The following is a 26882-nucleotide window of genomic DNA, read 5'->3' on the forward strand; positions in this document are numbered from 1 at the left end:
CCCCCCCGGACGCCTGGGTCCCCTCCCGAACGCCTGGGTCCCTTCCCAAACTCCTGGGTCCCCTCCCGAACTCCTGGGTCCCCCCCGGACGCCTGGGTCCCCTCCTGAACTCCTGGGTCCCCCCCGAACTCCTGGGTCCCTCCCGAACTCCTGGGTCCCCCCGGACGCCTGGGTCCACAAGAGGCCCCCCTCCCCTCCCCCAACCCGGCCAGGGGGGTCCAAAGTCCACTCCTGATTGGCCACGTCACCCCTCCCCCCCCCCCCCTCCCCCACCCACCTGCGGCCGCCGCTCGGGGGCGACTGAGCCCCGAACGCGGGGGGTGGGGGGGTCATGGCTGGGGGGGCGGGGTCACTCCAAGGTCCCCCCCCCCCCCAGGCTCCGCCCCTGCTGTGATTGGCTGACGCATCCATGGCCCCTCCCCCCCCCCAAAGAACAGGCGGAGGGGGGGGCAGTGGGGGAGGGGCAGGTGGGGGATTTTTCCCCCTTTATTGGCAAATAAATAAGCGACGCCGGGGGGGGGAGGGGGGAGCAGGGGGGGAGGGGCCCCCCCGGGGGTGGGGGAGGGGCCCCGCGGTCACTTCCGCTTCTTCCGGGGGTCCTCGGCGTCCGCTGCGGGGGAGGGGAGAGGGGGGGACACGGTGACGTCATCGGTGGCGGGGACACCCCACCCCCACCCCACCCCCCCGACTGACCACGAGTTTGACACCTCCCCCCACCCCCCCCCCCACACTGGGGGACATGGGGGGGATGGGGACACATGGGGGGGATGGGGACATGGGGGGATGGGGACACATGGGGGGGATGGGGACACATGGGGGGGGATGGGGACACATGGGGGGGGATGGGGACACATGGGGGTGATGGGGACATGGGGGGGATGGGGACACATGGGGGGATGGGGACACATGGGGGGATGGGGACACATGGGGGGGGATGGGGACACATGGGGGTGATGGGGACATGGGGGGGATGGGGACACATGGGGGGATGGGGACACATGGGGGGGTGGGGACACATGGGGGGGATGGGGACATGGGGGGGATGGGGACACATGGGGGGGATGGGGACACATGGGGGGATGGGGACACATGGGGGGATGGGGACATGGGGGGGATGGGGACATGGGGGGATGGGGACACATGGGGGGGTGGGGACACATGGGGGGATGGGGACACATGGGGGATGGGGACATGGGGGGGATGGGGACACATGGGGGGGATGGGGACACATGGGGGGGGATGGGGACACATGGGGGGGTGGGGACACATGGGGGGGTGGGGACATGGGGGTATGGGGACACATGGGGGGATGGGGACATGGGGGGGTGGGGACACATGGGGGTGATGGGGACATATGGGGGGGGATGGAGACACATGGGGGGATGGGGACATGGGGGGGTGGGGACATGGGGGGATGGGGACATGGGGGGGTGGGGACATGGGGGGATGGGGACACATGGGGGGATGGGGACACATGGGGGGGATGGAGACACATGGGGGGATGGGGACACATGGGGGGATGGGGACACATGGGGTGATGGGGACACATGGGGGGGGATGGGGACACATGGGGGGGATGGGGACACATGGGGGGGACGGGGACACATGGGGGGATGGGGACATGGGGGGGATGGGGACATATGGGGGGGATGGGGACACATGGGGGGATGGGGACACATGGGGGGGTGGGGACATGGGGGGGATGGGGACACATGGGGGGGTGGGGACATGGGGGGGATGGGGACACATGGGGGTGATGGGGACACATGGGGGGGATGGGGACATGGGGGGGATGGGGACACACGGGGGGATGGGGACACATGGGGGGGGATGGGGACACATGGGGTGATGGGGACACATGGGGGGATGGGGACATGGGGGGGTGGGGACACATGGGGGGATGGGGACATGGGGGGGATGGGGACACATGGGGGTGATGGGGACACATGGGGGGATGGGGACATGGGGGGGTGGGGACACATGGGGGGATGGGGACACATGGGGGGATGGGGACATGGGGGGGATGGGGACACATGGGGGGGATGGGGACACATGGGGGGGTGGGGACACATGGGGGGATGGGGACACATGGGGGGGATGGGGACATGGGGGGGATGGGGACACATGGGGGGATGGGGACATGGGGGGGATGAGGACACATGGGGGGGTGGGGACACATGGGGGGGTGGGGACACATGGGGGGGATGGGGACACATGGGGGGGTGGGGACACATGGGTTGATGGGGACACATGGGGGGGATGGGGACACATGGGGGGATGGGGACACATGGGGGGGATGGGGACATGGGGGGGATGGGGACACATGGGGGGATGGGGACATGGGGGGGATGAGGACACATGGGGGGGTGGGGACACATGGGGGGGTGGGGACACATGGGGGGGATGGGGACACATGGGGGGGTGGGGACACATGGGTTGATGGGGACACATGGGGGGGATGGGGACACATGGGGGGATGGGGACACATGGGGGGGATGGGGACACATGGGGGGGATGGGGACACATGGGGGTGATGGGGACACATGGGGGGATGGGGACATGGGGGGGATGGGGACACATGGGGGGGATGGGGACACATGGGGGGGTGGGGACACATGGGGGGGATGGGGACACATGGGGGGATGGGGACACATGGGGGGGATGGGGACACATGGGGGGATGGGGACACATGGGGGGATAGGGACATGGGGGGGTGGGGACATGGGGGGATGGGGACATGGGGGGGATGGGGACATGGGGGGGGTGGGGACACATGGGGGGATGGGGACACATGGGGGGGGATGGGGACACATGGGGGGGTGGGGACATGGGTGGGATGGGGACATGGGGGGGATGGGGACACATGGGGGATGGGGACACATGAAAGTGACGGGGGGTGACAGGGATGGGGGTGACAAGGACATGGTGACAAGGACATGGTGACAAGGACATGGTGACAGGGACATGGTGACAGGGCCACCCGGTGGCCGCGGTACCTGTGGCCGCAGCCGAGGCCGCTGGAGGGGACGGGACGGGACGTCACGCTGGGGACAGAAGGTGATGAGAGGGGACATGGAGGTGATTGATGGGGGGACATGGGGGTGATGGGGGGACATGGAGGTGATGGTGGGACATGGCGGGTCATGGAGGTGATGGTGGGGACATGGGGGGGACGTGGAGGTGATTGATGGGGGGACATGGAGGTGATGGTGGGGACATGGGGGGTCATGGAGGTGATGGGGGGGACATGGGGGGTCATGGAGGTGGACAGAGTGGTATTGGGACCATAGAGATATAGGAAGAGGGGACAGAGTGGTATTGGGACCATAGAGATGTGGGAAGAGGGGACAGAGTGGTATTGGGACCATAGAGATGTGGGAAGAGGGGACAGAGTGGTACTGGGACCATAGAGATACAGGAAGAGGGGACAGAGTGGTATTGGGACCATAGAGATGTGGGAAGAGAGGACAGAGTGGTATTGGGACCATAGAGATGGGTGAAGGTGGGGACATGGAGGTGATGGTGGGGACATGGAGGTGATGGTGGGGACATGGAGGGGACATGGAGGTGATGGAGGGGACATGGAGGTGATGGTGGGGACATGGTGGGGACATGGAGGTGATTGATGGGGGGACATGGAGGTGATGGTGGGACATGGCGGGGACATGGAGGTGGACAGAGTGGTATTGGGACCATAGAGATATAGGAAGAGGGGACAGAGTGGTATTGGGACCATAGAGATGGGTGATGGTGGGGACATGGAGGTGATGGTGGGGACATGGAGGTGATGGTGGGGACATGGTGGGGACATGGAGGGGACATGGAGGGGACAGCAGATGGTGGAGGGGACCGAGGAGCAGACGGTGAGACCCAGAGAGCCCTGGAGGACCTGGTTGGGGCCATTGTGGCCACTGTGGCCACTGGGGCCGGTGTTGGGGCCACTGGGACCAGTGCTGGGGTCATGGGGACATTTGGGCTGGTGTTGTGGACATTGTGGCCACCGTGGCCACTGTGCTCACCCTCCAGGTAGTTCCTGGCAATGAACTTGAGCAGCTCGTCCAGCAGGATGACGGGGAAGGAGATCTTGAGCACCATCCACCAGTGCGGCAGGTCCAGCGGCGTCAGCTTGAAGATCATCTGCGCCGGCCCCATGGGACACGGGGTCACCGGGGCCACCAGTGGCCACTGGGGCCACCAACCGACCCAGGGCCACCAATGGCCACCGACCAACCCAGGGCAACCAATGGCCACTGACCAACCCATGGCCACCATGGCCACTGACCGACCCAGGGCCACCATGGCCACTGACCGACCCAGGGCCATCACCAATGGCCACCGAACAACCCATGGCCACCATGGCCACCAACCAACCAAGGGCCACCAATGGCCACCAACCAACCTAGGGCCACCATGGCCACCATGGCCACTAACTGACCCAGGGCCACCAATAGCCACCGACCAACCCATGGCCACCAATGGCCACTGACTGACCCATGGCCACCATGGCTACCAACCAACCAAGGGCCACCAATGGCCACCAACCAACCTAGGGCCACCATGGCCACCATGGCCACTAACTGACCCAGGGCCACCAATAGCCACCAACCAACCCATGGCCACCAATGGCCACTGACTGACCCAGGGCCACCATGGCCACCAATGGCCACCGACCAACCCATGGCCACCAACCTCCCCATGGCCACCACCAATGGCCACTGACCTCCCCATGGCCACCAGCCCATGGCCACCGACCTCCCCATGGCCACCGACCTTCCCACAGCCACCAATGGCCACTGACTGACCCATGGCCACCAACCTCCCCATGGCCATCGCCAATGGCCACCAACCTCCCCATGGCCACTGACCTCCCCATGGCCACCACCAATGGCCACCAACCTCCCCATGGCCACCGACCACCCCATGGCCACCAGCCCAGGGCCACCAGTGGCCAGCGGCCCCCCGTGTCCCTTACGGGCAGCGGGTCGATGTAGAGGATGACGAAGTGCAGCGACATGGAGAGGCAGATAGAGCCCACCAGCCAGATGTTGACCCACGGCGGCATCCGCGCCAGCGACTGGTTCTCCGACAGGCTGCGGACAGACGGACGGCAAGTGGGACATGGGGACATGGGGACACGGGGACGCGTGGGGAATGGGGGGAAGATGGTGGTGGAGATGGTGGGAACGTGGTGGTGAAGATGGTGGTGATGGGGTCAATGGGGTCAGTGGGGTCGATGGGGTCAGTGGGGTCAATGGATTCCATGGGTTCGATGGGGTCAATGGGGTCAATGGGGTCAATGGGGTTGATGGGTCTATGGGGTCAGTGGGGTCAATGGGGTCAATGGGGTCAGTGGAGTCAATAGGGTCAATGGGGTTGATGGGTCTATAGGGTCAATGGGTCAATCCATGGGGTCAATAGATCAACCAATGGGGTCAGTGGTGTCAACGGGCCAATCAATGGGGTCAATGGGTCAATCAATGGGGTCAATGGGTCAATCAATGGGGTCAATGGTATCAATGGCTCGATCAATGGGGTCAATGGGGTCGATGGGGTCAATGGGGTTGATGGGTCAGTGGGGTTGATAGGTCGATCAATGGGGTCAATGGGTCACTCAATGGGGTCAATGGTGTCAATGGGGTCAGTGGTGTCAATGGGTCACTCAGTGGTGTTAATGGGTCAATCAATGGGGTCAATGGGGTCAACGGTGTCAATGGGTCACTCAATGGGGTCAATGGGGTCAACGGTGTCAATGGGTCACTCAGTGGGGTCACTGGTGTCAATGGGTCAATCAATGGGGTCAATGGTGTCAATGGGTCACTCAATGGGGTCAATGGGTCACTCACTGGTGTCAATGGGTCACTCAATGAGGTCAACGGGGTCAATGGGTCACTCAATGGGGTCAATGGGTCACTCAATAGGGTCAATGGGTCACTCAGTGGGGTCAGTGGGGTCAGTGGGTCACTCAGTGGGGTCAATGGGTCACTCAATAGGGTCAATGGGTCACTCAATGGGGTCAATGGTATCAACGGGTCGATCAATGGGGTCAATGGGTCAATCAATGGGGTCAATGGGTCACTCAGTGGGGTCAATGGGTCACTCAATGGGGTCAATGGTATCAACGGGTCGATCAATGGGGTCAATGGGTCACTCAGTGGGGTCAATGGGTCACTCAATGGGGTCAATGGTATCAACGGGTCGATCAATGGGGTCAATGGGTCAATCAATGGGGTCAATGGGTCACTCAATGGGGTCAATGGTATCAACGGGTCGATCAATGGGGTCAATGGGTCACTCAGTGGGGTCAATGGGTCACTCAATGGGGTCAATGGGTCACTCAATGGGGTCAATGGTATCAACGGGTCGATCAATGGGGTCAATGGGTCAATCAATGGGGTCAATGGGTCACTCAGTGGGGTCAATGGGTCACTCAATGGGGTCAATGGTATCAACGGGTCGATCAATGGGGTCAATGGGTCAATCAATGGGGTCAATGGGTCACTCAATGGGGTCAATGGTATCAACGGGTCGATCAATGGGGTCAATGGGTCACTCAGTGGGGTCAATGGGTCAATCAATGGGGTCAATGGGTCACTCAATGGGGTCAATGGTATCAACGGGTCGATCAATGGGGTCAATGGGTCAATCAATGGGGTCAATGGGTCACTCAATGGGGTCAATGGTATCAACGGGTCGATCAATGGGGTCAATGGGTCACTCAATGGGGTCAATGGGTCACTCAATGGGGTCAATGGTATCAACGGGTCGATCAATGGGGTCAATGGGTCACTCAATGAGGTCAATGGGGTCAATGGGTCCCTCAATGGGGTCCAAGGGCCGGCGCCCCCACCTGTTGAGCGCGTTGCACATCTCGATGGTGACGAGCACGGACAGCGCCATGGTCATGGGCACCGGCGACTCGAAGATGTCGCAGTCCAGCCCCTCGAACTCCACGTTGTGCTCCGTGCACTGCATGAAGTGCGTCTGCGGGCACCAGGGGGCGCCGTCACCGCGGGGGGGACACCGGGGGGATGATGGGGACACCATGGGGACCCACCAGGGGGCGCCGTCACCGCGGGGACACCGGGGGGGGACGCCATGGGGATGATGGGGACACCATGGGGACCTTGGGGTCCCCAGGTCTACCCGGGGACCTTGGGGTCACCATGGGGATGATGGGGACACCATGGGGACCTCGGGGTCACCATGGGGACCTTGGGGACGGTGGGGACACCATGGGGACGATGGAGACACCGTGGGGACGATGGGGACACCGCGGGGGCGGGGGGACACCATGGGGACGATGGGGACACCATGGGGACGATGGGGACACCGTGGGGGGGGACACACCATGGGGACCTTGGGGACACCATGGGGACCTTGGGGGTGGTGGGGACACCATGGGGATGATGGGGACACCATGGGGACCTTGGGGTCACCGTGGGGATCCTGGGGGTGGGTGGGACACCATGGGGACCTTGGGGACACCATGGGGACAATGGGGACACCATGGGGTGTTGGGGACATCATGGGGTGTTGGGGACACCATGGGGTGTTGGGGACACCATGGGGATGATGGGGACACCATGGGGATGATGGGGACACCATGGGGACCTCGGGGACCTTGGGGTGTCCATGGGGACGATGGAGACACCGTGGGGACGTTGGGGTGGCCATGGGGGACCTTGGGGACACCATGGGGACACCGTGGGGACATTGGGGTGGCCATGGAGACAATGGGGACACCATGGGGACCTTGGGGTGGCCATAGGGATGGTGGGGACACCGTGGGGATGTTGGGGTGGCCATGGGGACACTGTGGGGATGTTGGGGTGGCCATGGAGACAATGGGGACACCATGGGGACCTTGGGGTGGCCATAGGGATGGTGGGGACACCGTGGGGACACTGTGGGACATTGGGGACACTGGGGACACTGAGGCGGCGCCGCTCACCAGCTGGTGGTAGGACACGCTGGGCCCGTCCTCGGCGTACAGGAACCACCAGGCGGCCGCCCCCACCGTGGCCGCCCCCACGTACCCTGCGGGACACACGGACGGGACAGACGGACGTCAGCGGGGACACAGGGACAGACATGGGGACACCTTGGCCTAACTCAGGCCCACTTTGGGCCTACCCCGGGCCTACCTTAGGCCTACTTTGGTCCTACTTTGGGCCCACCTTAGGCCTACCCCAGGCCTACTGCCAGGCCCACCCTCAGGCCTACCTTGGGCCTACTTCAGGCCTACTTTAGGCCCACTTTGGGCCCACACCACAGGGGCCTACCCCCAAGCCTAATTTGGGCCTAACTTGGGCCTAACTCCACGCCCACCCTCAGGCCCACCCCAGGCCTACTTCACACCTCCTTTGAGCCTACTTTGGGCCCACCCTCAGGCCTACCTTGGGCCTACCCCAGGCCCAATTTGGGCCTACCCTGGGCCTACTGCAGGCCTAACTTGGGCCCACCCCCAGGCTTACCTTAGGCCTACCCAATGCCTACCCCAGGCCCACCCCCAGGCCTACCCTGGGCCCGCCCCTAGGCCTACCTCAGGCCTACCTTAGGCCTACTCCAGGCCCACCTTGGGCCCACTTTGGGCCTACCCCAGGCCTAATTTGGGCCTAACTCCAGGGCCACCCTCAGGCCTACCCCCAGGCCTACCCCCCAGCCTACCTCAGGCCCACCTTAGGTCTACTCCAGGCCTACTTTGGGTCTACTTTAGGCCTACCCCCCAGGCCTAATTTGGGCCTAACTTGGGCCTAACTCCAGGCCCACCCCCAGGCCTACTTTGGGCCTACCCCAGGCCTACCACCAGATCCACCCTCAGGCCTACTTCGGGCCTACTTCAGGCCTACCTTGGGCCTACTCCAGGCCTACTTTTTGGGCCTACTTTGGGCCCACCCTCAGGCCTACCCCAGGCCCACCTTAGGTCTACTCCAGGCCTACTTTGGGTCTACTTTGGGCCTACCCCAGGCCTAATTTGGGCCTAACTTGGGCCTAACTCCAGGCCCACCCCCAGGCCTACTTTGGGCCTACCCCAGGCCTACCCCAGGCCCACCCTCAGGCCTACTTCAGGCCTACCTCGGGCCTACCTTGGGCCTACCCCCCACCCCACTTTGGGCCTACCCCAGGCCTACCCCTAGACCTACCTTAGGCCTACTGCAGGCCCACCTTAGGTCTACTCCAGGCCTACTTTGGGTCTACTTTAGGCCTACCCCAGGCCCACCCTCAGGCCTACCCCAGGCCTACCTCAGGCCCACCCTCAGGCCTACTTCGGGCCTACTTCAGGCCTACCTCGGGCCTACCTTAGGCCTACCCCCGCCCCACTTTGGGCCTACTTTGGGCCCACCTTGGGCCTACCTTGGGCCTACCCCCAGGCCCTCCCTCAGGCCTACCTTAGGCCTAACCCAGGCCCACCCCCAGGCCCGCTTTGGGCCTAACTACAGGCCTACCTCAGGCCTACCTTGGGCCCACCCCCAGGCCTACTTCAGGCCTACTTTGGGCCTAACTTAGGCCTCCCCCCCGCTCACCGCCGATGGCGAGGTAGCGGAAGAAGAGCCACCCGCTGATGAGCGGCTCCTTGGGGCTGCGCGGGGGCTTGTCCATGATGTCCAGGTCCGGGGGGTTGAACCCCAGCGCGGTGGCCGGGAGCCCGTCGGTCACCAGGTTCACCCAGAGCAGCTGCACCGGGATCAGCGCCTCGGGCAGCCCCAGCGCCGCCGTCAGGAAGATGCTGCAGTGGGGGAGGGGATCGGTCATGGTGGGGGATGGGATGGGGGATGGGAGGGGTGGGGGATGGGGATCAGGTCATGGTGGGGGATGGGAGGGGTGGGGGATGGGGATCAGGTCATGGTGGGGGATGGGAGGGGTGGGGGATGGGGATCAGCGCCTCGGGCAGCCCCAGCGCCGCCGTCAGGAAGATGCTGCGGGATGGGGGATGGGTCAATGATGGGGGAGGGGAGGGGTGGGGGTGGGGGATGGGAGGGGTGGGGGATGGGGATCAGGTCATGGTGGGGGATGGGAGGGGTGGGGGATGGGGATCAGCGCCTCGGGCAGCCCCAGCGCCGCCGTCAGGAAGATGCTGCGGGATGGGGGGGGATGGGGATCACAGGTCATGGTGGGGGATGGGAGGGGTGGGGGATGGGGATCAGGTCATGGTGGGGGATGGGATGGGGGGGGATGGGGATCAGGTCATGGTGGGGGATGGGAGGGGTGGGGGATGGGGGTCAGGTCATGGTGGGGGATGGGAGGGGTGGGGGATGGGGGTCAGGTCATGGTGGGGGATGGGAGGGGTGGGGGATGGGGATCAGGTCATGGTGGGGGATGGGAGGGGTGGGGGATGGGGATCAGGCCTCGGGCAGCCCCAGCGCCGCCGTCAGGAAGATGCTGAGGTCACGGGGGGGTCAGAGGTCACGGGGGGTCAGGGGTCATGGGGGGTCACAGGTCATGGTGGGGGGTGGGGGATGGGGGAGGGGTGGGGGGTGGGGGGTGGAGGGGGGCTGGGGAGTGTGGGGGGGGTGCTATGGGGCTGGGGGTCTCTATGGGTCTCTATGGTGTCTATGGTCTCTATGGTATCTATAGGTCCCTATGGTCTCTATGGTCTCTATGGTCTCTATGGTCTTTATGGGTCCCTATGGGTCTCTATGGGTCCCTATGGGTCTCAATGGTCTCTATGGGTCCCTATGGTCCCTATGGGTCCCTATGGGTCCCTATGGGTCTCTATGGGTCTCTATGGGTCTCTATGGTCTCTATGGGTCCCTATGGTCTCTATGGGTCCCTATGGGTCTCTATGAGTCTCTATGGGCCCCTATGGCTGTGAGAGTGTCTCTATGGGTCTCTATACTCCCTATGCGTCTCTATGGTCCCCACGGGTCCCTATGGGTCTGTGTGAGTCATGGTGGGGGATGGGGGAGGGGTGGGGGATGGGGGTGGGGGATGGGGTGGGGGATGGGGTGGGGGATGGGGATCAGGCCTCGGGCAGCCCCAGCGCCGCCATCAGGAAGATGCTGGGGGGGGGGGAGGGGTCACGGTGGGGGATCAGAGGTCACGGGGGGGGGTGGGGGATGGGGGAGGGGTGGGGGTGGGGAGGGGGATGGGGGGTGGGGGATGGGGATGGGGAGGGGGTAGGGGAGGGGAGGGAGGAACTGGGAGGGGTGGGGAATGGGGGGGACTGGGATGGACTGGGATGGACTGGGATGGACTGGGGTGGACTGGGAGGTCACTGGGATGAACTGGGGTGAACTGGGGTGAACTGGGGTGGACTGGGATGGACTGAACTGGGAGTTCACTGGGGTGAACTGGGGTGAACTGGGATGGACTGGGATGGACTGGGATGGACTGGGATGGACTGGGATGGACTGGGATGGACTGGGATGGACTGGGATGGACTGGGATGGACTGGAGTGAACTGGGATCTCACCAGACCACCTCTCCCACGTTGGAGGAGATGAGGTAGCGGATGAACTGCTTCATGTTGTTGTAGATGGCGCGCCCCTCCTCCACGGCCGCCACGATGGTGGAGAAGTTGTCGTCCGCCAGCACCATCTCGGACGCCGTCTTGGCCACGGCGGTGCCGGAGCCCATGGCGATGCCGATCTCCGCCTTCTTCAGCGCCGGCGCGTCGTTCACGCCGTCGCCCGTCTGGGGCCCAAAACCCTCGTCAGATCCACCATGGGCCCCAAAACCCACCTCAGACCCGTGGTGAGATCCATCATGGACCCCAAAACCCATGGGAGATCCACTGTGGACCCCAAAACCCACCTCAGACCCATGATAGACCCCAAACCCACCTCAGATCTGTGATAGACCCCAAAACCCATGTGAGATCCACCATGGACCCCAAAACCCACATCAGACCCGTGGTGGGATCCATCATGGACCCCAAAACCCACCTCAGACCCGTGGTGAGATCCATCATGGACCCCAAAACCCACGGGAGATCCACGGGGGACCCCAAACCCACATCAGATCCACCATGGACCCCAACCCATGTGAGATCCACCATGGACCCCAAACCCATGGGAGATCCACCATGGACCCCAAAACCCACCTCAGACCCGTGGTGAGATCCATCATGGACCCCAAAACCCATGGGAGATCCACCGTGGACCCCAAAACCCACCTCAGACCCGTGATAGACCCCAAACCCACCTCAGATCTGTGATAGACCCCAAAACCCATGTGAGATCCACCATGGACCCCAAAACCCACATCAGACCCGTGGTGGGATCCATCGTGGACCCCAGACCCGCAGGAGATCCATCATGGACCCCAAAACCCACATTAGACCCGTGATGGACCCCAAAACCCATGTTAGATCCATCATGGACCCCAAAACCCATGTGAGATGCATGGTGGACACCGAAACCCACGTGAGATCCATCATGGACCCCAAAACCCACCTCAGACCCGTGGTGAGATCCATCATGGACCCCAAAACCCATGGGAGATCCACCGTGGACCCCAAAACCCACCTCAGACCCATGATAGACCCCAAACCCACCTCAGATCTGTGATAGACCCCAAAACCCATGTGAGATCCATGGGGGACACCAAACCCACGTGAGATCCACCATGGACCCCAACCCATGTGAGATCCAACATGGACCCCAAACCCATGGGAGATCCACCATGGACCCCAAAACGCAGATCAGACCCGTGGTGAGATCCATCATGGACCCCAAAACCCACGGGAGATCCATGGGGGACCCCAAACCCACATCAGACCCGTGATAGACCCCAAAACCCACGTGAGATCCATCATGGACCCCAAAACCCACATCAGATCTGTGATAGACCCCAAAAACCCATGTTAGACCCATGGTGGACACCAAAACCCTCGTCAGATCCACCATGGGCCCCAAAACCCACGGGAGATCCACGGGGGACCCCAAACCCACCTCAGACCCGTGATAGACCCCAAACCCACCTCAGATCTGTGATAGACCCCAAAACCCATGTGAGATCCACCATGGACCCCAAAACCCACATCAGACCCGTGGTGGGATCCATCGTGGACCCCAGACCCGCAGGAGATCCATCATGGACCCCAAAACCCACATTAGACCCGTGATGGACCCCAAAACCCATGTTAGATCCATCATGGACCCCAAAACCCATGTGAGATGCATGGTGGACACCGAAACCCACGTGAGATCCATCATGGACCCCAAAACCCACCTCAGACCCGTGGTGAGATCCATCATGGACCCCAAAACCCACGGGAGATCCACGGGGGACCCCAAACCCACATCAGACCCGTGATAGACCCCAAACCCACCTCAGATCTGTGATAGACCCCAAAACCCATGTGAGATCCATGGGGGACACCAAACCCACGTGAGATCCACCATGGACCCCAAACCCCCGTGAGATCTGTGATAGACCCCAAAACCCACGTGAGATCCATCATGGACCCCAAACCCATGTTAGACCCACGGTGGACCCCAAAACCCACGTGAGATCCATCATGGACCCCAAACCCATGTTAGACCCACGGTGGACCCCAAAACCCACGTTAGATCCATCATGGACCCCAAAACCCACGGGAGACCCGTGGTAGACACCAAGCCCATATGAGATCCATCGTGGTCCCCAAAACCCACATTAGACCCGTGGTGGACACCAAACCCACGTGAGATCCATCATGAACCCCAAAACCCACCTCAGACCCGTGGTAGACCCCAAACCCATCTTAGATCTATGGTAGACCCCCAACATGACCTCAGCTCCATGATAGACCTCAAAACCCACCATAGACCCATGGTAGACCCCAAACCCCACCATAGACCCATGGTAGACCCCAACATGATCTCAGCTCCATGATAGACCCCAAACCCATCTCAGATCTATTGTAGACCCCAAACCCCACCATAGACCCATGGTAGACCCCAAACCCACCTCAGATCTATTGTAGACCCCCAACCCCTCACCATGGCGGTGATCTCGTCGAAGGACTGCAGGACCCCAACCCCACCATAGACCCATGGTAGACCCCAAACCCACCTCAGATCTATTGTAGACCCCAAACCCATCTTAGATCTATTGTAGATCCCAAACCCCATCTCAGATCTATTGTAGACCCCAAACCCCACCATAGACCCATGGTGGACCCCAAACCCATCTCAGATCTATTGTAGACCCCAAACCCCACCATAGACCCATGGTAGACCCCAAACCCATCTCAGATCTATTGTAGACCCCAAACCCCACCATAGACCCATGGTGGACCCCAAACCCATCTCAGATCTATTGTAGACCCCCAACCCCTCACCATGGCGGTGATCTCGTCGAAGGACTGCAGGACCCCAACCCCACCATAGACCCATGGTAGACCCCAAACCCACCTCAGATCTATTGTAGACCCCAAACCCATCTTAGATCTATTGTAGATCCCAAACCCCATCTCAGATCTATTGTAGACCCCAAACCCCACCATAGACCCATGGTGGACCCCAAACCCATCTCAGATCTATTGTAGACCCCAAACCCCACCATAGACCCATGGTAGACCCCAAACCCATCTCAGATCTATTGTAGACCCCAAACCCCACCATAGACCCATGGTGGACCCCAAACCCATCTCAGATCTATTGTAGACCCCCAACCCCTCACCATGGCGGTGATCTCGTCGAAGGACTGCAGGACCCCAACCCCACCATAGACCCATGGTGGACCCCAAACCCCATCTCAGATCTATTGTAGACCCCAAACCCCACCATAGACCCATGGTAGACCCCAAACCCATCTCAGATCTATTGTAGACCCCCAACCCCTCACCATGGCGGTGATCTCGTCGAAGGACTGCAGGACCCCAACCCCACCATAGACCCATGGTAGACCCCAAATCCCACCATAGACCCATGGTGGACCCCAAACCCCACCATAGACCCATGGTAGACCCCAAACCCACCTCAGATCTATTGTAGACCCCAAACCCATCTTAGATCTATTGTAGATCCCAAACCCCATCTCAGATCTATTGTAGACCCCAAACCCCACCATAGACCCATGGTGGACCCCAAACCCCACCATAGACCCATGGTAGACCCCAAACCCCATCTCAGATCTATTGTAGACCCCAAACCGTACCATAGACCCATGATAGACCCCAAATCCCACCATAGACCCATGGTGGACCCCAAACCCCACATTAGGTCTCACCATGGCGGTGATCTCGTCGAAGGACTGCAGGAACTCGACGATCTTGGACTTGTGGGTGGGCTCGACGCGCGCGAAGCAGCAGGCGCGGCGGCACGCCTCGCGCTGCTCGGCCGGCGGGAGGTCGTCGAACTCGCGGCCCGTGTACGCCTTCCCGGCCACGTCCTCGTCCTCGCCGAAGATGCCGATGCGGCGGCAGATGGCGATGGCCGTGCCCTTGTTGTCGCCCGTGATCATGATGACGCGGATGCCGGCGTCGCGGCACAGCCGGATGGAGCCCATCACCTCCTTGCGGGGCGGGTCCAGCATCCCCACGCAGCCCACGAACGTCAGGTCGGTCTGCGGGGGGGTGGAGAAGGTTCTAGGTGGTCCTTATGGGACCAAGAACCATAATAATGGGGTCTTTGTAGGGCCAGGAAACAACCCGAGAAGGTTCTAGGTGGTCCATGTGGACCAAGAACCCACCGGGAAAGGTTCTAAATGGTCAAGTAGGACCAAGAACTCAAGAAAATGGGATGTTATGGATCCTTGTAGGATCAGGACCTAACACAAGAAGGTTCTCGGTGGTCCATGTAGACCAAGAAGCTCAAAAATGGGGTCTTTGTAGGACCAGGAACCAATCCGAGAAGGTTCTAGTGGTCCATGTGGGAGCAAGAACTCAAGAAAATGGGATGTTATGGATCCTTGTAGGATCAGGACCTAACACAAGAAGGTTCTCGGTGGTCCATGTAGACCAAGAAGCTCAAAAATGGGGTCTTTGTAGGACCAGGAACCAATCCGAGAAGGTTCTAGTGGTCCATGTGGGAGCAAGAACTCAAGAAAATGGGATGTTATGGATCCTTGTAGGATCAGGACCTAACACAAGAAGGTTCTAGGTGGTCCATGTAGACCAAGAAGCTCAAAAATGGGGTCTTTGTAGGACCAGGAACCAATCCGAGAAGGTTCTAGTGGTCCATGTGGGAGCAAGAACTCAAGAGAATGGGATGTTATGGACACTTGTAGGACCAGGAACCAACCAGAAGAGGTTCTAGGTGGTCCATGTGGGGCCAGGAACTCAAGAAAATGGGATGTTATGGACACTTGTAGGAGCAGGAACCAACCAGAGAAGGTTCTAGGTGGTCCATGTAGACCAAGAAGCTCAAAAATGGGGTCTTTGTAGGGCCAGGAACCAACCTGAGAAGGTTCTAGGTGGTCCATGTGGGAGCAAGAACTCAAGAGAATGGGATGTTATGGACACTTGTAGGACCAGGAACCAACCAGAAGAGGTTCTAGGTGGTCCATGTGGGGCCAGGAACTCAAGAAAATGGGATGTTATGGACACTTGTAGGAGCAGGAACCAACCAGAGAAGGTTCTAGGTGCTCCATGTGGACCAAGAACCATAATAATGGGGTCTTTGTAGGGCCAGGAACCAAGCAGAAGAGGTTCTAGGTGGTCCATGTGGACCCCCCGAGAAGGTTCTAGACAGTCATGTAGGACCAAGAACCCCCGAGAAGGTTCTAGGTGACTATGTAGGCCCCAGAACCCCCGAAGAGGTCCTAGATGGTCTTGTAGGACCAAGAACCCCCGAGGAGGTTCTAGACAGTCATGTAGGACTCAGAAACCCCCAAGGAGGCTCTAGATGGTCTTGTAGGCCCCAGACCCCCCGAGAAGGTTCTAGATGGTCTTGTAGGACTCAGAACACCCGAAGAGGTTCTAGACAGTCATGTAGGACCAAGAACCCCCGAGGAAGTTCTAGATGCCCCCAAGGAGGTTCTAGACAGTCATAGGTCTTGTAGGACCAAGAACCCCCGAAGAGGTTCTAGACAGTCAGGTAGGACCCAGACCCCCCTGAGTATGTTCTAGACAGTCATGTAGGACTCAGAACCCCCCAAGGAGGTTCTAGATGGTCTTGTAGGCCCCAGACCCCCCTGAGAAGGTTCTAGGCGCTCATTTGGGGCCGTCGCGCACCTCGTACTCGGCGAAGCGCGCGGAGTCCTCGAGCAGCATGTCCTCGCGCCGCGGCGGCGAGTCGCGCGTGGCCAGCGCCAGGCAGCGCAGGGTGTCGCGGCCCGTGCCCCACTCCTTGATCACGCCCAGGATCTTCTCCTTGGCCGCCGGCGTCAGCGCCACCCGCGCCGTCCCCACGCGCACGAAGTTGCAGCGGTCGATGACGCCCTCGGGGGCTCCCTGGGGACGGGACACGGGGGGACGTGGTGGGACACGGTGGGACGGGGGGACGTGGGGGGACATGGGGATGTGGTGGGACATGGGGACGGGGGGACGTGGTGGGACATGGTGGGACGTGGGGACGTGGGGGGACATGGGGACATGGTGGGATGTGGGGATGTGGTGGGACATGGTGGGACGTGGCGGGACATGGGGATGTGGGGGGACATGGGGACGGGGGGACGTGGTGGGACATGGTGGGACATGGGGACGTGGGGGGACATGGGGACATGGTGGGATGTGGGGATGTGGTGGGACATGGGGATGTGGTGGGACATGGGGACATGGTGGGACATGGGGATGTGGTGGGACATGGGGATGTGGGGGGACATGGGGATGTGGGGGGAGACATGGGGACGGGGGGACATGGTGGGACATGGTGGGACATGGGGATGTGGTGGGACATGGGGATGTGGGGGGACATGGGGACGTGGGGGGACATGGGGACGTGGTGGGACATGGTGGGACGTGGGGGGACATGGGGATGTGGGGGGAGACATGGGGACGGGGGGACGTGGTGGGACATGGTGGGACATGGGGACGTGGGGGGACATGGGGATGTGGGGGGAGACATGGGGACGGGGGGACGTGGTGGGACATGGTGGGACATGGGGACGTGGTGGGACATGGGGATGTGGGGGAAGACATGGGGACGGGGGGACGTGGTGGGACATGGTGGGACATGGGGATGTGGGGGGACATGGGGATGTGGGGGGACATGGGGATGTGGTGGGATGTGGGGATGTGGTGGGACATGGTGGGACGTGGGGGGACATGGGGATGTGGGGGGAGACATGGGGATGGGGGGACGTGGTGGGACATGGTGGGACATGGGGACGTGGGGGGACATGGGGATGTGGGGGGAGACATGGGGACGGGGGGACGTGGTGGGACATGGTGGGACATGGGGACGTGGTGGGACATGGGGACGTGGTGCGACATGGGGACGTGGTGGGACCTGATGGGACGTGGTGGGACGTGGGGACGTGGTGGGACATGGGGACGTGGTGGGATGTGGGGATGTGGTGGGACATGGTGGGACGTGGGGGGACATGGGGATGTGGGGGGAGATATGGGGAGACATGGGGACGTGGGGACGCGGTGGGACATGGGGACATGGTGGGACATGGGGACGTGGGGACATGGTGGGACACAATGGGACATGGGGACGTGGTGGGACATGGGGACGTGGGGGAACATGGGGAGACATGGGGATGGGGGGACGTGGTGGGACGTGGTGGGACGTGGTGGGACGTGGGGACATGGTGGGACGTGGGGATGTGGTGGGACATGGGGATGTGGTGGGACGTGGGGATGTGGTGGGACACAATGGGACATGGGGACGTGGTGGGATGTGGGGGGACATGGGGACGTGGGGATGTGGTGGGACATGGGGACATGGTGGGACGTGGGGACGTGGTGGGACGTGGGGACATGGTGGGACATGGGGACGTGGTGGGACATGGGGACGTGGTGGGACGTGGTGGGACATGGGGATGTGGTGGGACATGGGGACGTGGGGGGACATGGGGACATGGTGGGATGTGGGGATGTGGTGGGACATGGTGGGACGTGGGGGGACATGGGGATGTGGGGGGAGACATGGGGACGGGGGGACATGGTGGGACATGGTGGGATATGGGGGCATGGTGGGACATGGGGAGATGTGGGGACGTGGTGGGACATGGTGGGACATGGGGACGTGGTGGGACATGGGGACGTGGTGGGACACAATGGGAAATGGGAACGTGGTGGGACGTGGGGACATGGGGGGACATGGGGATGTGTGGGGACATGGGGATGTGGTGGGACATGGGGATGTGGTGGGACATGGGGACATGGGGACGTGGTGGGACACAATGGGACATGGGGACGTAGAGGGGACGTGGGGACGTGGTGGGACATGGGGACGTGGGGGGACATAGGGAGACATGGGGACGTGGGGACGTGGTGGGACATGGGGACGTGGTGGGACATGGGGACGTGGTGGGACATGGGGACATGGGGATGTGATGGGACATGGGGATGTGGTGGGATGTGGGGAGATGTGGGGACATGGTGGGACACAATGGGAAATGGGGACGTGGTGGGACATGGGGACACGGTGGGACATGGGGACGTGGTGGGACATGGGGATGTGGTGGGATGTGGGAACATGGTGGGACATGGGGACATGATGGCACTTGGTCGGACATGGTGGGACGTGGGGACATGATGGGACACGGGGATGATGTGATGGGACACAGGGATGTGGTGGTTGGACACGGGGACATGGCAATGGGACATGGGGACACGGTGGTGGGACACAGTGACGTGGTGACATGGGGACGTGGGGACACGGTGCCGGCCCCACCTTGACGAACATCTTGTTGCCCACGGCGGCGCGCGAGGCCTTGGCCGGGGAGCAGAACACAGACATGGATTTGCGGTCACGGGAGAACTCCAGCGTGAACTCCTTCTTCATCAGCTGCTTGATCACCTGGGGACATGGGGACAGTGGGGGCCATGGGGACATTGGGGGCAATGGGGACATTGGGGGCAATGGGGACATTGGGGGCGATGGGGACGATGGGGGCGATGGGGACAATGGGGTCAATGGGGACAATGGGGTCAATGGGGTCAATGGGGACAATGGGGACAATGGGGACGATGGGGACACTTGGGGACCCTTGGGGACACCTGTGAACCCTTGGGAACACGTGGGGCCACTTGGGGCCACCTGGGGCCACCTGGAGACACCTGGGGCCACCAGGGCCTGGGAGCCACGGGGTGCAGTGGGGACACCTGGGGACCCTTGGTGACCCTTGGGGACACCTGTGAACCCTTGGGGACACTTGGGGCCACCTGGAGACACTTGGACATACTTGGAGATACCTGGAGACACTTGGGGCCACCAGGGCCTGGGAGCCACGGGGTGCAGTGGGGACACCTGGTGACCCTTGGTGACCCTTGGGGACACCTGTGAACCCTTGGGGACACTTGGGGCCACCTGGGGCCACCTGGAGACACTTGGAGATACTTGGAGACACTTGGGGCCACCAGGCCCTGGGAGCCACGGGGTGCAGTGGGGACACCCATGAAGCCCTGGGGACACCTGGTGACCCCTGGTGACCCTTGGTGACCCTTGGGGACACCTGGTGACCCTTGGGAACACCTGGGGCCACTTGGGGCCACCTGGGGCCACCTGGAGACACTTGGAGATACTTGGAGACACCTGGGGCCACCAGGGCCTGGGAGCCATGGGGTGCAGTGGGGACCCCTGGGGACCCTTGGGGACACCTGGTGACCCTTGGGAACACCTGGGGCCACTTGGAAACACCTGGAGATACTTGGGGCCACCTGGGGCCACTTGGAGACACTTGGACATACTTGGAGATACTTGGGGCCACCAGGCCCTGGGAGCCACGGGGTGCAGTGGGGACCCCTGGGGACCCTTGGGGACCCTTGGGGACCCTTGGGGACCCTCGTGGCCACTCACGGAGTTGCAGGCGTTGGCGCGCTCCACCTTGGAGAGCCCGCGCACGTCCGTGTTGAACACGTTCATCTTCTCCACCAGACACGTCAGCGCCGTCTCCGTCGCCTCCCCCACCTTCTCGTAGACGCCCTTGGCCTTGGGGACACGGGCGGTGTCACCGGGGGGGGCGGGGACACCCGGGGGGGGTGGGGACACCCCGGGGGGGGGTTGGGGACATGGGGGGGGACGCGGGGTCACCTCGTTGTAGTCGAGGGACGAGTCGTTGCAGAGGGCGCAGATGGTGGCCAGTTCCACCAGCCCGTCGAACTGGCCGGCCTTCACCGGCTTCTCCTGCTTCAGCCTGGGACACGGGGACACGGGGACGTTGGGGACAGTGGGGGCGATGGGGGCGATGGGGACATTGGGGGCAATGAGGACAATGGGGGTGATGGGGGCGATGGGGACATTGGGGTCAATGGGGGCGTTGGGGGCAATGGGGACATCAGGGGTGTTGGGGCCATTGGGGACATTGGGGGCGTTGGGGTCAATGGGGACATTGGGGACATTGGGGGCAATGGGGACATTGGGGGCGATGGGGGCAATGGGGACGTTGGGGGCGATGGGAGCAATGGGGACAATGGGGGCGATGGGAACATTGGGGGCAATGGGGACATTGGGGACGTTGGGGGCAATGGGGACATTGGGGGCAATGGGGACATTGGGGACGTTGGGATGATGCGGCCAATGGGGACAATGGGGGTGTTGGGACCATTGGGGACATTGGGGGCGTTGGGGATGTTGGGGGCAATGGGGGCGATGGGGACATTGGGGGCAATGGGGACAGTGGGGGCAATGGGGACATTGGGGGCAATGGGGGTGTTGGGGGCATTTGGGACATTGGGGGCATCGGGGACAATGGGGACATCAGGGGCAATGGGGACATTGCAGGCATTGGGGGCAATGGGGGCATTCAGGGTGATGGGGACATTGGGGACATTGGGGACAATGGGGGCAATGGGGACAATGGGGACATTGGGGACAATGGGGACAATGGGGACAATGGGGGCAACGGGGACAATGGGGACATTGGGGTGACAAGGGGACATTGGGGGCATTGGGGACATTGGAGGCAATGGGGACAGTGTCCTCGTGTCCCCCCGATGTCCCCATGGTGTCCCCAGTGTCATCCTGATGTCCCCAAGACCCCCGATGTCCCCTTGTCACCCCGATGTCCCCAAGACCCCCCGATGTCCCCATGGTGTCCCCAGTGTCACCCTGATGTCCCCAAGACCCCCGATGTCCCCTTGTCACCCCAATGTCCCCAAGACTCTCAACATCCCCAAGACCCCAAATGTGCTCAAGACCCTCCAATGTCCCCTTGTCACCCGATGTCCCCAAGACCCCCAACGCCCCCTTGTCACCCCGATGTCCCCGTGTCCCCCGGTGCCACTCACACGTCGCCCTCGGGCGCGTAGGTGGAGCCGGTGATGGAGAACTCGTTGAGGGCGCAGACGTCGCCTTCCACCTTGTCCACGATGAACATCTGGGGACACGGGGACGTCAGGGGGCTCTGGGGACACCGGGACCCCGAGGGGACAGCGGGGGGGCTTGGGGACAGGAGAAGGTCACCCAAGGTGACCCAAGGCCACTCAGGGCCATCCAAAGCCACCCAAGGTCAACCAAGGCCACCCAGGGTCAACCAGGGCCACCCAAGATCACCCACGGCCACCAAGGACACCCAAGATCAACCAAGATCAACCAAGACCACCCAAGATCAACCAAGACCAATCAAGATCAACCAAGACCAACCAAGGCCACCCAAGGCCACTCAAGACCACCCAAGACCAACCAAGGCCACTCAAGACCAACCAAGACCAACCAAGGCCACCCAAGACCAACCAAGGCCACCCAAGACCAACCAAGACCAACCAAGGCCACCCAAGACCAACCAAGGCCACCCAAGACCAACCAAGACCAACCAAGGCCACCCAAGACCAACCAAGGCCACCCAAGACCAACCAAGGCCACCCAAGACCAACCAAGACCAACCAAGGCCACCCAAGACCAACCAATGCCACCAAGGACACCCAAGACCACCCAAGATCAACCAAGACCAACCAAGGCCACCGAAGATCAACCAAGACCACCCAAGACCAACCAAGGCCACCCAAGATCAACCAAGGCCAACCAAGGCCACCCAAGAGCGCCCAAGATCAACCAAGGCCACCCAAGATCAACTAAGATCAACCAAGACCATCCAAGACCACCCAATGCCACCAAGGCCACCCAAGAGCACCCAATGCCACTCAATGCCACCCAATGCCACCCAAGAGCACCCAATGCCACCAAGACCACCCAATGCCACCCAGGGCCACCCAAGGTCAACGAAGACCACCCAAGGTCAACCAAGACCAACCAAGGCCACTGAATGCCACCCAATGGCACCCAAGGTCAACCAAGACCAACCAAGACCACTCAGGGCCACCCAAAGCCAATGAAGACCACCCAAGACCACCCAAGGCCACCAAAGCCACCCAATGCCACCCAAAGCCACCCAAGACCACCCAAGGCCACCCAAGACCACCCAATGCCACCCAAGATCAACCAAGACCACCCAATGCCACCAAAGCCACCCAAAGCCACCCAAGACCACCCGATGCCACCAAAGCCACTCAAAGCCACCCAAGACCACCCAATGCCACCCAATGCCACCCAAGTCCACCCGATGCCACCAAAGCCACCCAAGTCCACCCAATGCCACCAAAGCCACCCAATGCCACCCAATGCCACCAAAGCCACCCAAAGCCACCCAAGACCACCCAATGCCACCCAAAGCCACCCAAGACCATCCGAGACCACCTGATGCCACCAAAGCCACCCAGGGCCACCCAGGGCCACCCAATGCCACCCAAGACCACCCAAAGCCACCCAAAACCACCCAATGCCACCAAAGCCACCCAAAGCCACCCAAGACCACCAAGACCACTTGGATCCACCCAATGCCACCCAAAGCCACCCAGGGCCACCCAACGCCCCGCGCACCTTGCAGACGGACATCTGGTTGGTGGTGAGCGTGCCGGTCTTGTCGGAGCAGATGACGGAGGTGCAGCCCAGCGTCTCCACGGACGGGAGGCTGCGCACGATGGCGTTCTTCTTGGCCATGCGCCGCGTGCCCAGCGCCAGGCACGTGGTGATCACCGCCGGCAGCCCTGCGGCAACGGGGCGTCAGCGCCGGGGCCACCGGTGCAATGGGGTGGCCACTAGTCCAATGGGGTGGCCACCAGTGCAATGGGGTGGCCACTAGTCCAATGGGGTGGCCACCAGTGCAATGGGGTGGTCAACAGAGCTATGAGGAGGCCACCAGTCCAATGGGGTGGCCACCAGGGCAATGGGGTGGTCACCAGTCCAATGGGGAGGTCAACAGACCAATGGGGTGGCCACCAGTCCAATGGGGAGGTCACCAGTGCAATGGGGTGGTCACCAGTCCAATGGGGTGGTCACCAGTCCAACAGCGTGGCCACCAGACCAATGGGGAGGACAGCAGGGCAATGGGGCAACCATGAGGTCAACAGAGCTATGGGGAGGCCACCAGTCCAATGGCGTGGCCACCAGTCCAATGGCGTGGTCACCAGTCCAATGGGGAGGTCAACAGAGCTATGGGGTGGTCACCAGTCCAATGGGGTGGTCACCAGTCCAATGGGGAGGTCACCAGTCCAATGGCGTGGCCAGCAGTCCAATGGGGTGGCCACCAGTTCAATGGGGAGGCCACCAGTGCAATGGGGTGGTCACCAGTCCAGTGGGGTGGCCACCAGATCAGTGGGGAGGTCACCAGTCCAATGGGGTGGCCACCAGTCCAATGGCGTGGCCACCAGTGCAATGGCAAGGAGACCAATTCAATGGAGAGGCCACCAGTTCAATGGGGCAACCATGAGGCCACCAGTTCAATGGGGAGGCCAATGGGGCAACCATGAGGCCACCAGAGCTATGGGGAGGACCCCAGGACACTGATGACCCCACAGGTGCCACCAGAAGCCCATGATGACCCAACAGGAGCCACCAGAAGCTCATGAAGCCCCAAGAGGTGCCACCAGGAGAACATTGTGACCCTATAGGTGCCACCAGGAGAACATTGTGACCCTATAGGTGCCACTATAAGGACGTTATGACCCCATAGACACCACCACAAGGTCACTATGACCCCATAGCCACCCCCATATGGCCGTCGCCCACCTTCGGGGATGGCGGCCACGGCCAGCGCCATGTACCACTATAAGGACACTGGTGACCCAATAGGAGCCACCAGAAGCCCATGAAGCCCCAGTAGGAGCCACCAGAAGCCCATGAAGCCCCAATAGGAGCCACCAGAAGCCCATGAAGCCCCAATAGGAGCCACCAGGAGAACATTGTGACCCTATAGGTGCCACCACAAGCCCATGAAGCCCCAATAGGAGCCACCAGAAGCCAATAAAGCCCCAATAGGTGCCACCAGGAGAACATTGTGACCCCATAGCTACCATTATAAGGACATTGATCACCCAATAGGTGCCACCAGAAGCCCATGAAGCCCCAGTAGGAGCCACCAGAAGCCCATGAAGCCCCAATAGGAGCCACCAGAAGCCCATGAAGCCCCAGTAGGTGCCACCAGAAGCCCATGAAGCCGCAATAGGTGCCACTATAAGGACGTTACGACCCCATAGACACCACCACAAGGTCACTATGACCCCATAGCCACCCCCATATGGCCGTCGCCCACCTTCGGGGATGGCGGCCACGGCCAGCGCCACGGCGATCTTGAAGTAGTAGATGGCGCCGCGGATCCAGGAGCCGCCGTGCACGGGGTCGTTGAAGTGGCCGATGTTGATGAGCCAGACGGCCACGCAGATGAGCGAGATGACCTTGGAGAGCTGCTCGCCGAACTCGTCCAGCTTCTGCTGCAGCGGCGTCTTGTCCTGCTCCGTGGCCGCCATCTCGTCCCGGATCTTCCCGATCTCCGTGTTCACGCCCGTGGCCACCACGATGCCCACGGCCTTGCCCGCCCCGATGTTGGTGCCCTGCGGGGCGACGGGGACACGGGGACGATGGGGACAATGGGGGTGGTGGGACATTGGGGATGATGGGGACATTGGGGGTGATGGGGACGTTGGGGGTGGTGGGGACATTGGGGACAATGGGGGTGCTGGGGACATTGGGGGTGGTGGGGGTGGTGGGACATTGGGGACAATGGGGGTGGTGGGGACATTGGGGACAATGGGGGTGCTGGGGACATTGGGGGTGGTGGGGGTGGTGGGACATTGGGGACAATGGGGGTGGTGGGGACATTGGGGACAATGGGGGTGCTGGGGACATTGGGGGTGGTGGGGGTGGTGGGACATTGGGGACAATGGGGGTGGTGGGGACATTGGGGACAATGGGGGTGCTGGGGACATTGGGGGTGGTGGGGGTGGTGGGACATTGGGGACAATGGGGGTGGTGGGACATTGGGGACAATGGGGGTGCTGGGGACATTGGGGGTGGTGGGACATTGGGGACAATGGGGGTGGTGGGAACATTGGGGGTGATGGGGACAATGGGGGTGGTGGGGACATTGGGGGTGGTGGGGACATTGGGGACAATGGGGGTGCTGGGGACATTGGGGATGATGGGGGTGATGGGGGTGGTGGGACATTGGGGACAATGGGGGTGCTGGGGACATTGGGGGTGGTGGGATATTGGGGACAATGGGGGTGGTGGGGACACTGGGGGTGGTGGGGACATTGGGGGTGGTGGGGGTGGTGGGGACACGGGGGGTGGTGGGGACATTGGGGGTGGTGGGGGTGGTGGGGACACTGGGGGTGGTGGGGACATTGGGGGTGGTGGGGGTGGTGGGGACATTGGGGACAATGGGGGTGGTGGGGACATTGGGGGTGGTGGGACATTGGGGACATGGGGATGGTGGGGACATTGGGGGTGGTGGGGACAAAGGGGACAATGGGGGTGGTGGGGACATTGGGGATGATGGGGACGTTGGGGATGATGGGGACATTGGGGATGGTGGGGACGTTGGGGATGATGGGGACATTGGGGATGGTG

The 26882-nt window shown here is 61.9% G+C and overlaps 1 protein-coding gene across 2 annotated transcripts; it reads right to left on the reverse strand.

Annotated features, from left to right (window-relative positions):
- Window positions 1–457: 457 nt before the first annotated feature.
- Window positions 458–25933, reverse strand: LOC309452687 (sarcoplasmic/endoplasmic reticulum calcium ATPase 1). 2 transcript variants are annotated; one of them, XM_082077333.1, is made up of 16 exons: window positions 25567–25933; window positions 23856–24022; window positions 22268–22356; window positions 21072–21174; window positions 20838–20969; window positions 19713–19838; window positions 17102–17320; window positions 15157–15492; window positions 11414–11634; window positions 9525–9727; window positions 7952–8037; window positions 6848–6981; window positions 4973–5090; window positions 4020–4137; window positions 2997–3044; window positions 458–610 (listed from the first exon to the last, which is right to left on the reverse strand). In XM_082077333.1, the coding sequence occupies exons 1-15, from the start codon at window positions 25916–25918 to the stop codon at window positions 3040–3042; spliced, it is 2409 nt and encodes an 802-aa protein (XP_081933459.1). In that variant the 5' UTR covers window positions 25919–25933; the 3' UTR covers window positions 458–610; window positions 2997–3039. The 2 variants fall into 2 exon arrangements, with proteins under 2 accessions (XP_081933459.1, XP_081933460.1); XM_082077334.1 differs by lacking the exon at window positions 25567–25933 and adding an exon at window positions 25044–25090.
- Between the last annotated feature and the right edge of the window lie 949 nt (window positions 25934–26882).

The sequence above is a fragment of the Streptopelia decaocto genome, assembly GCF_964273445.1.
Source record: "Streptopelia decaocto genome assembly, contig: HAP1_SCAFFOLD_396, whole genome shotgun sequence".
Taxonomy (NCBI): Eukaryota; Metazoa; Chordata; class Aves; order Columbiformes; family Columbidae; genus Streptopelia; species Streptopelia decaocto.

Coding starts and splice junctions, on each gene's coding strand:
- LOC309452687 (XM_082077333.1), bottom strand. CDS start 25,918: ATGTCCCACCACCCCCATTGTCCCCATCGTCCCCGTGTCCCCGTCGCC. Junction 8,038..9,524: donor CCGCTACCTCGCCATCGGCG/GTGAGCGGGGGG, acceptor TGTGTCCCGCAG/GGTACGTGGGGGCGGCCACG. Junction 4,138..4,972: donor TCTACATCGACCCGCTGCCC/GTAAGGGACACG, acceptor GGGCCGGCGCAG/ATGATCTTCAAGCTGACGCC.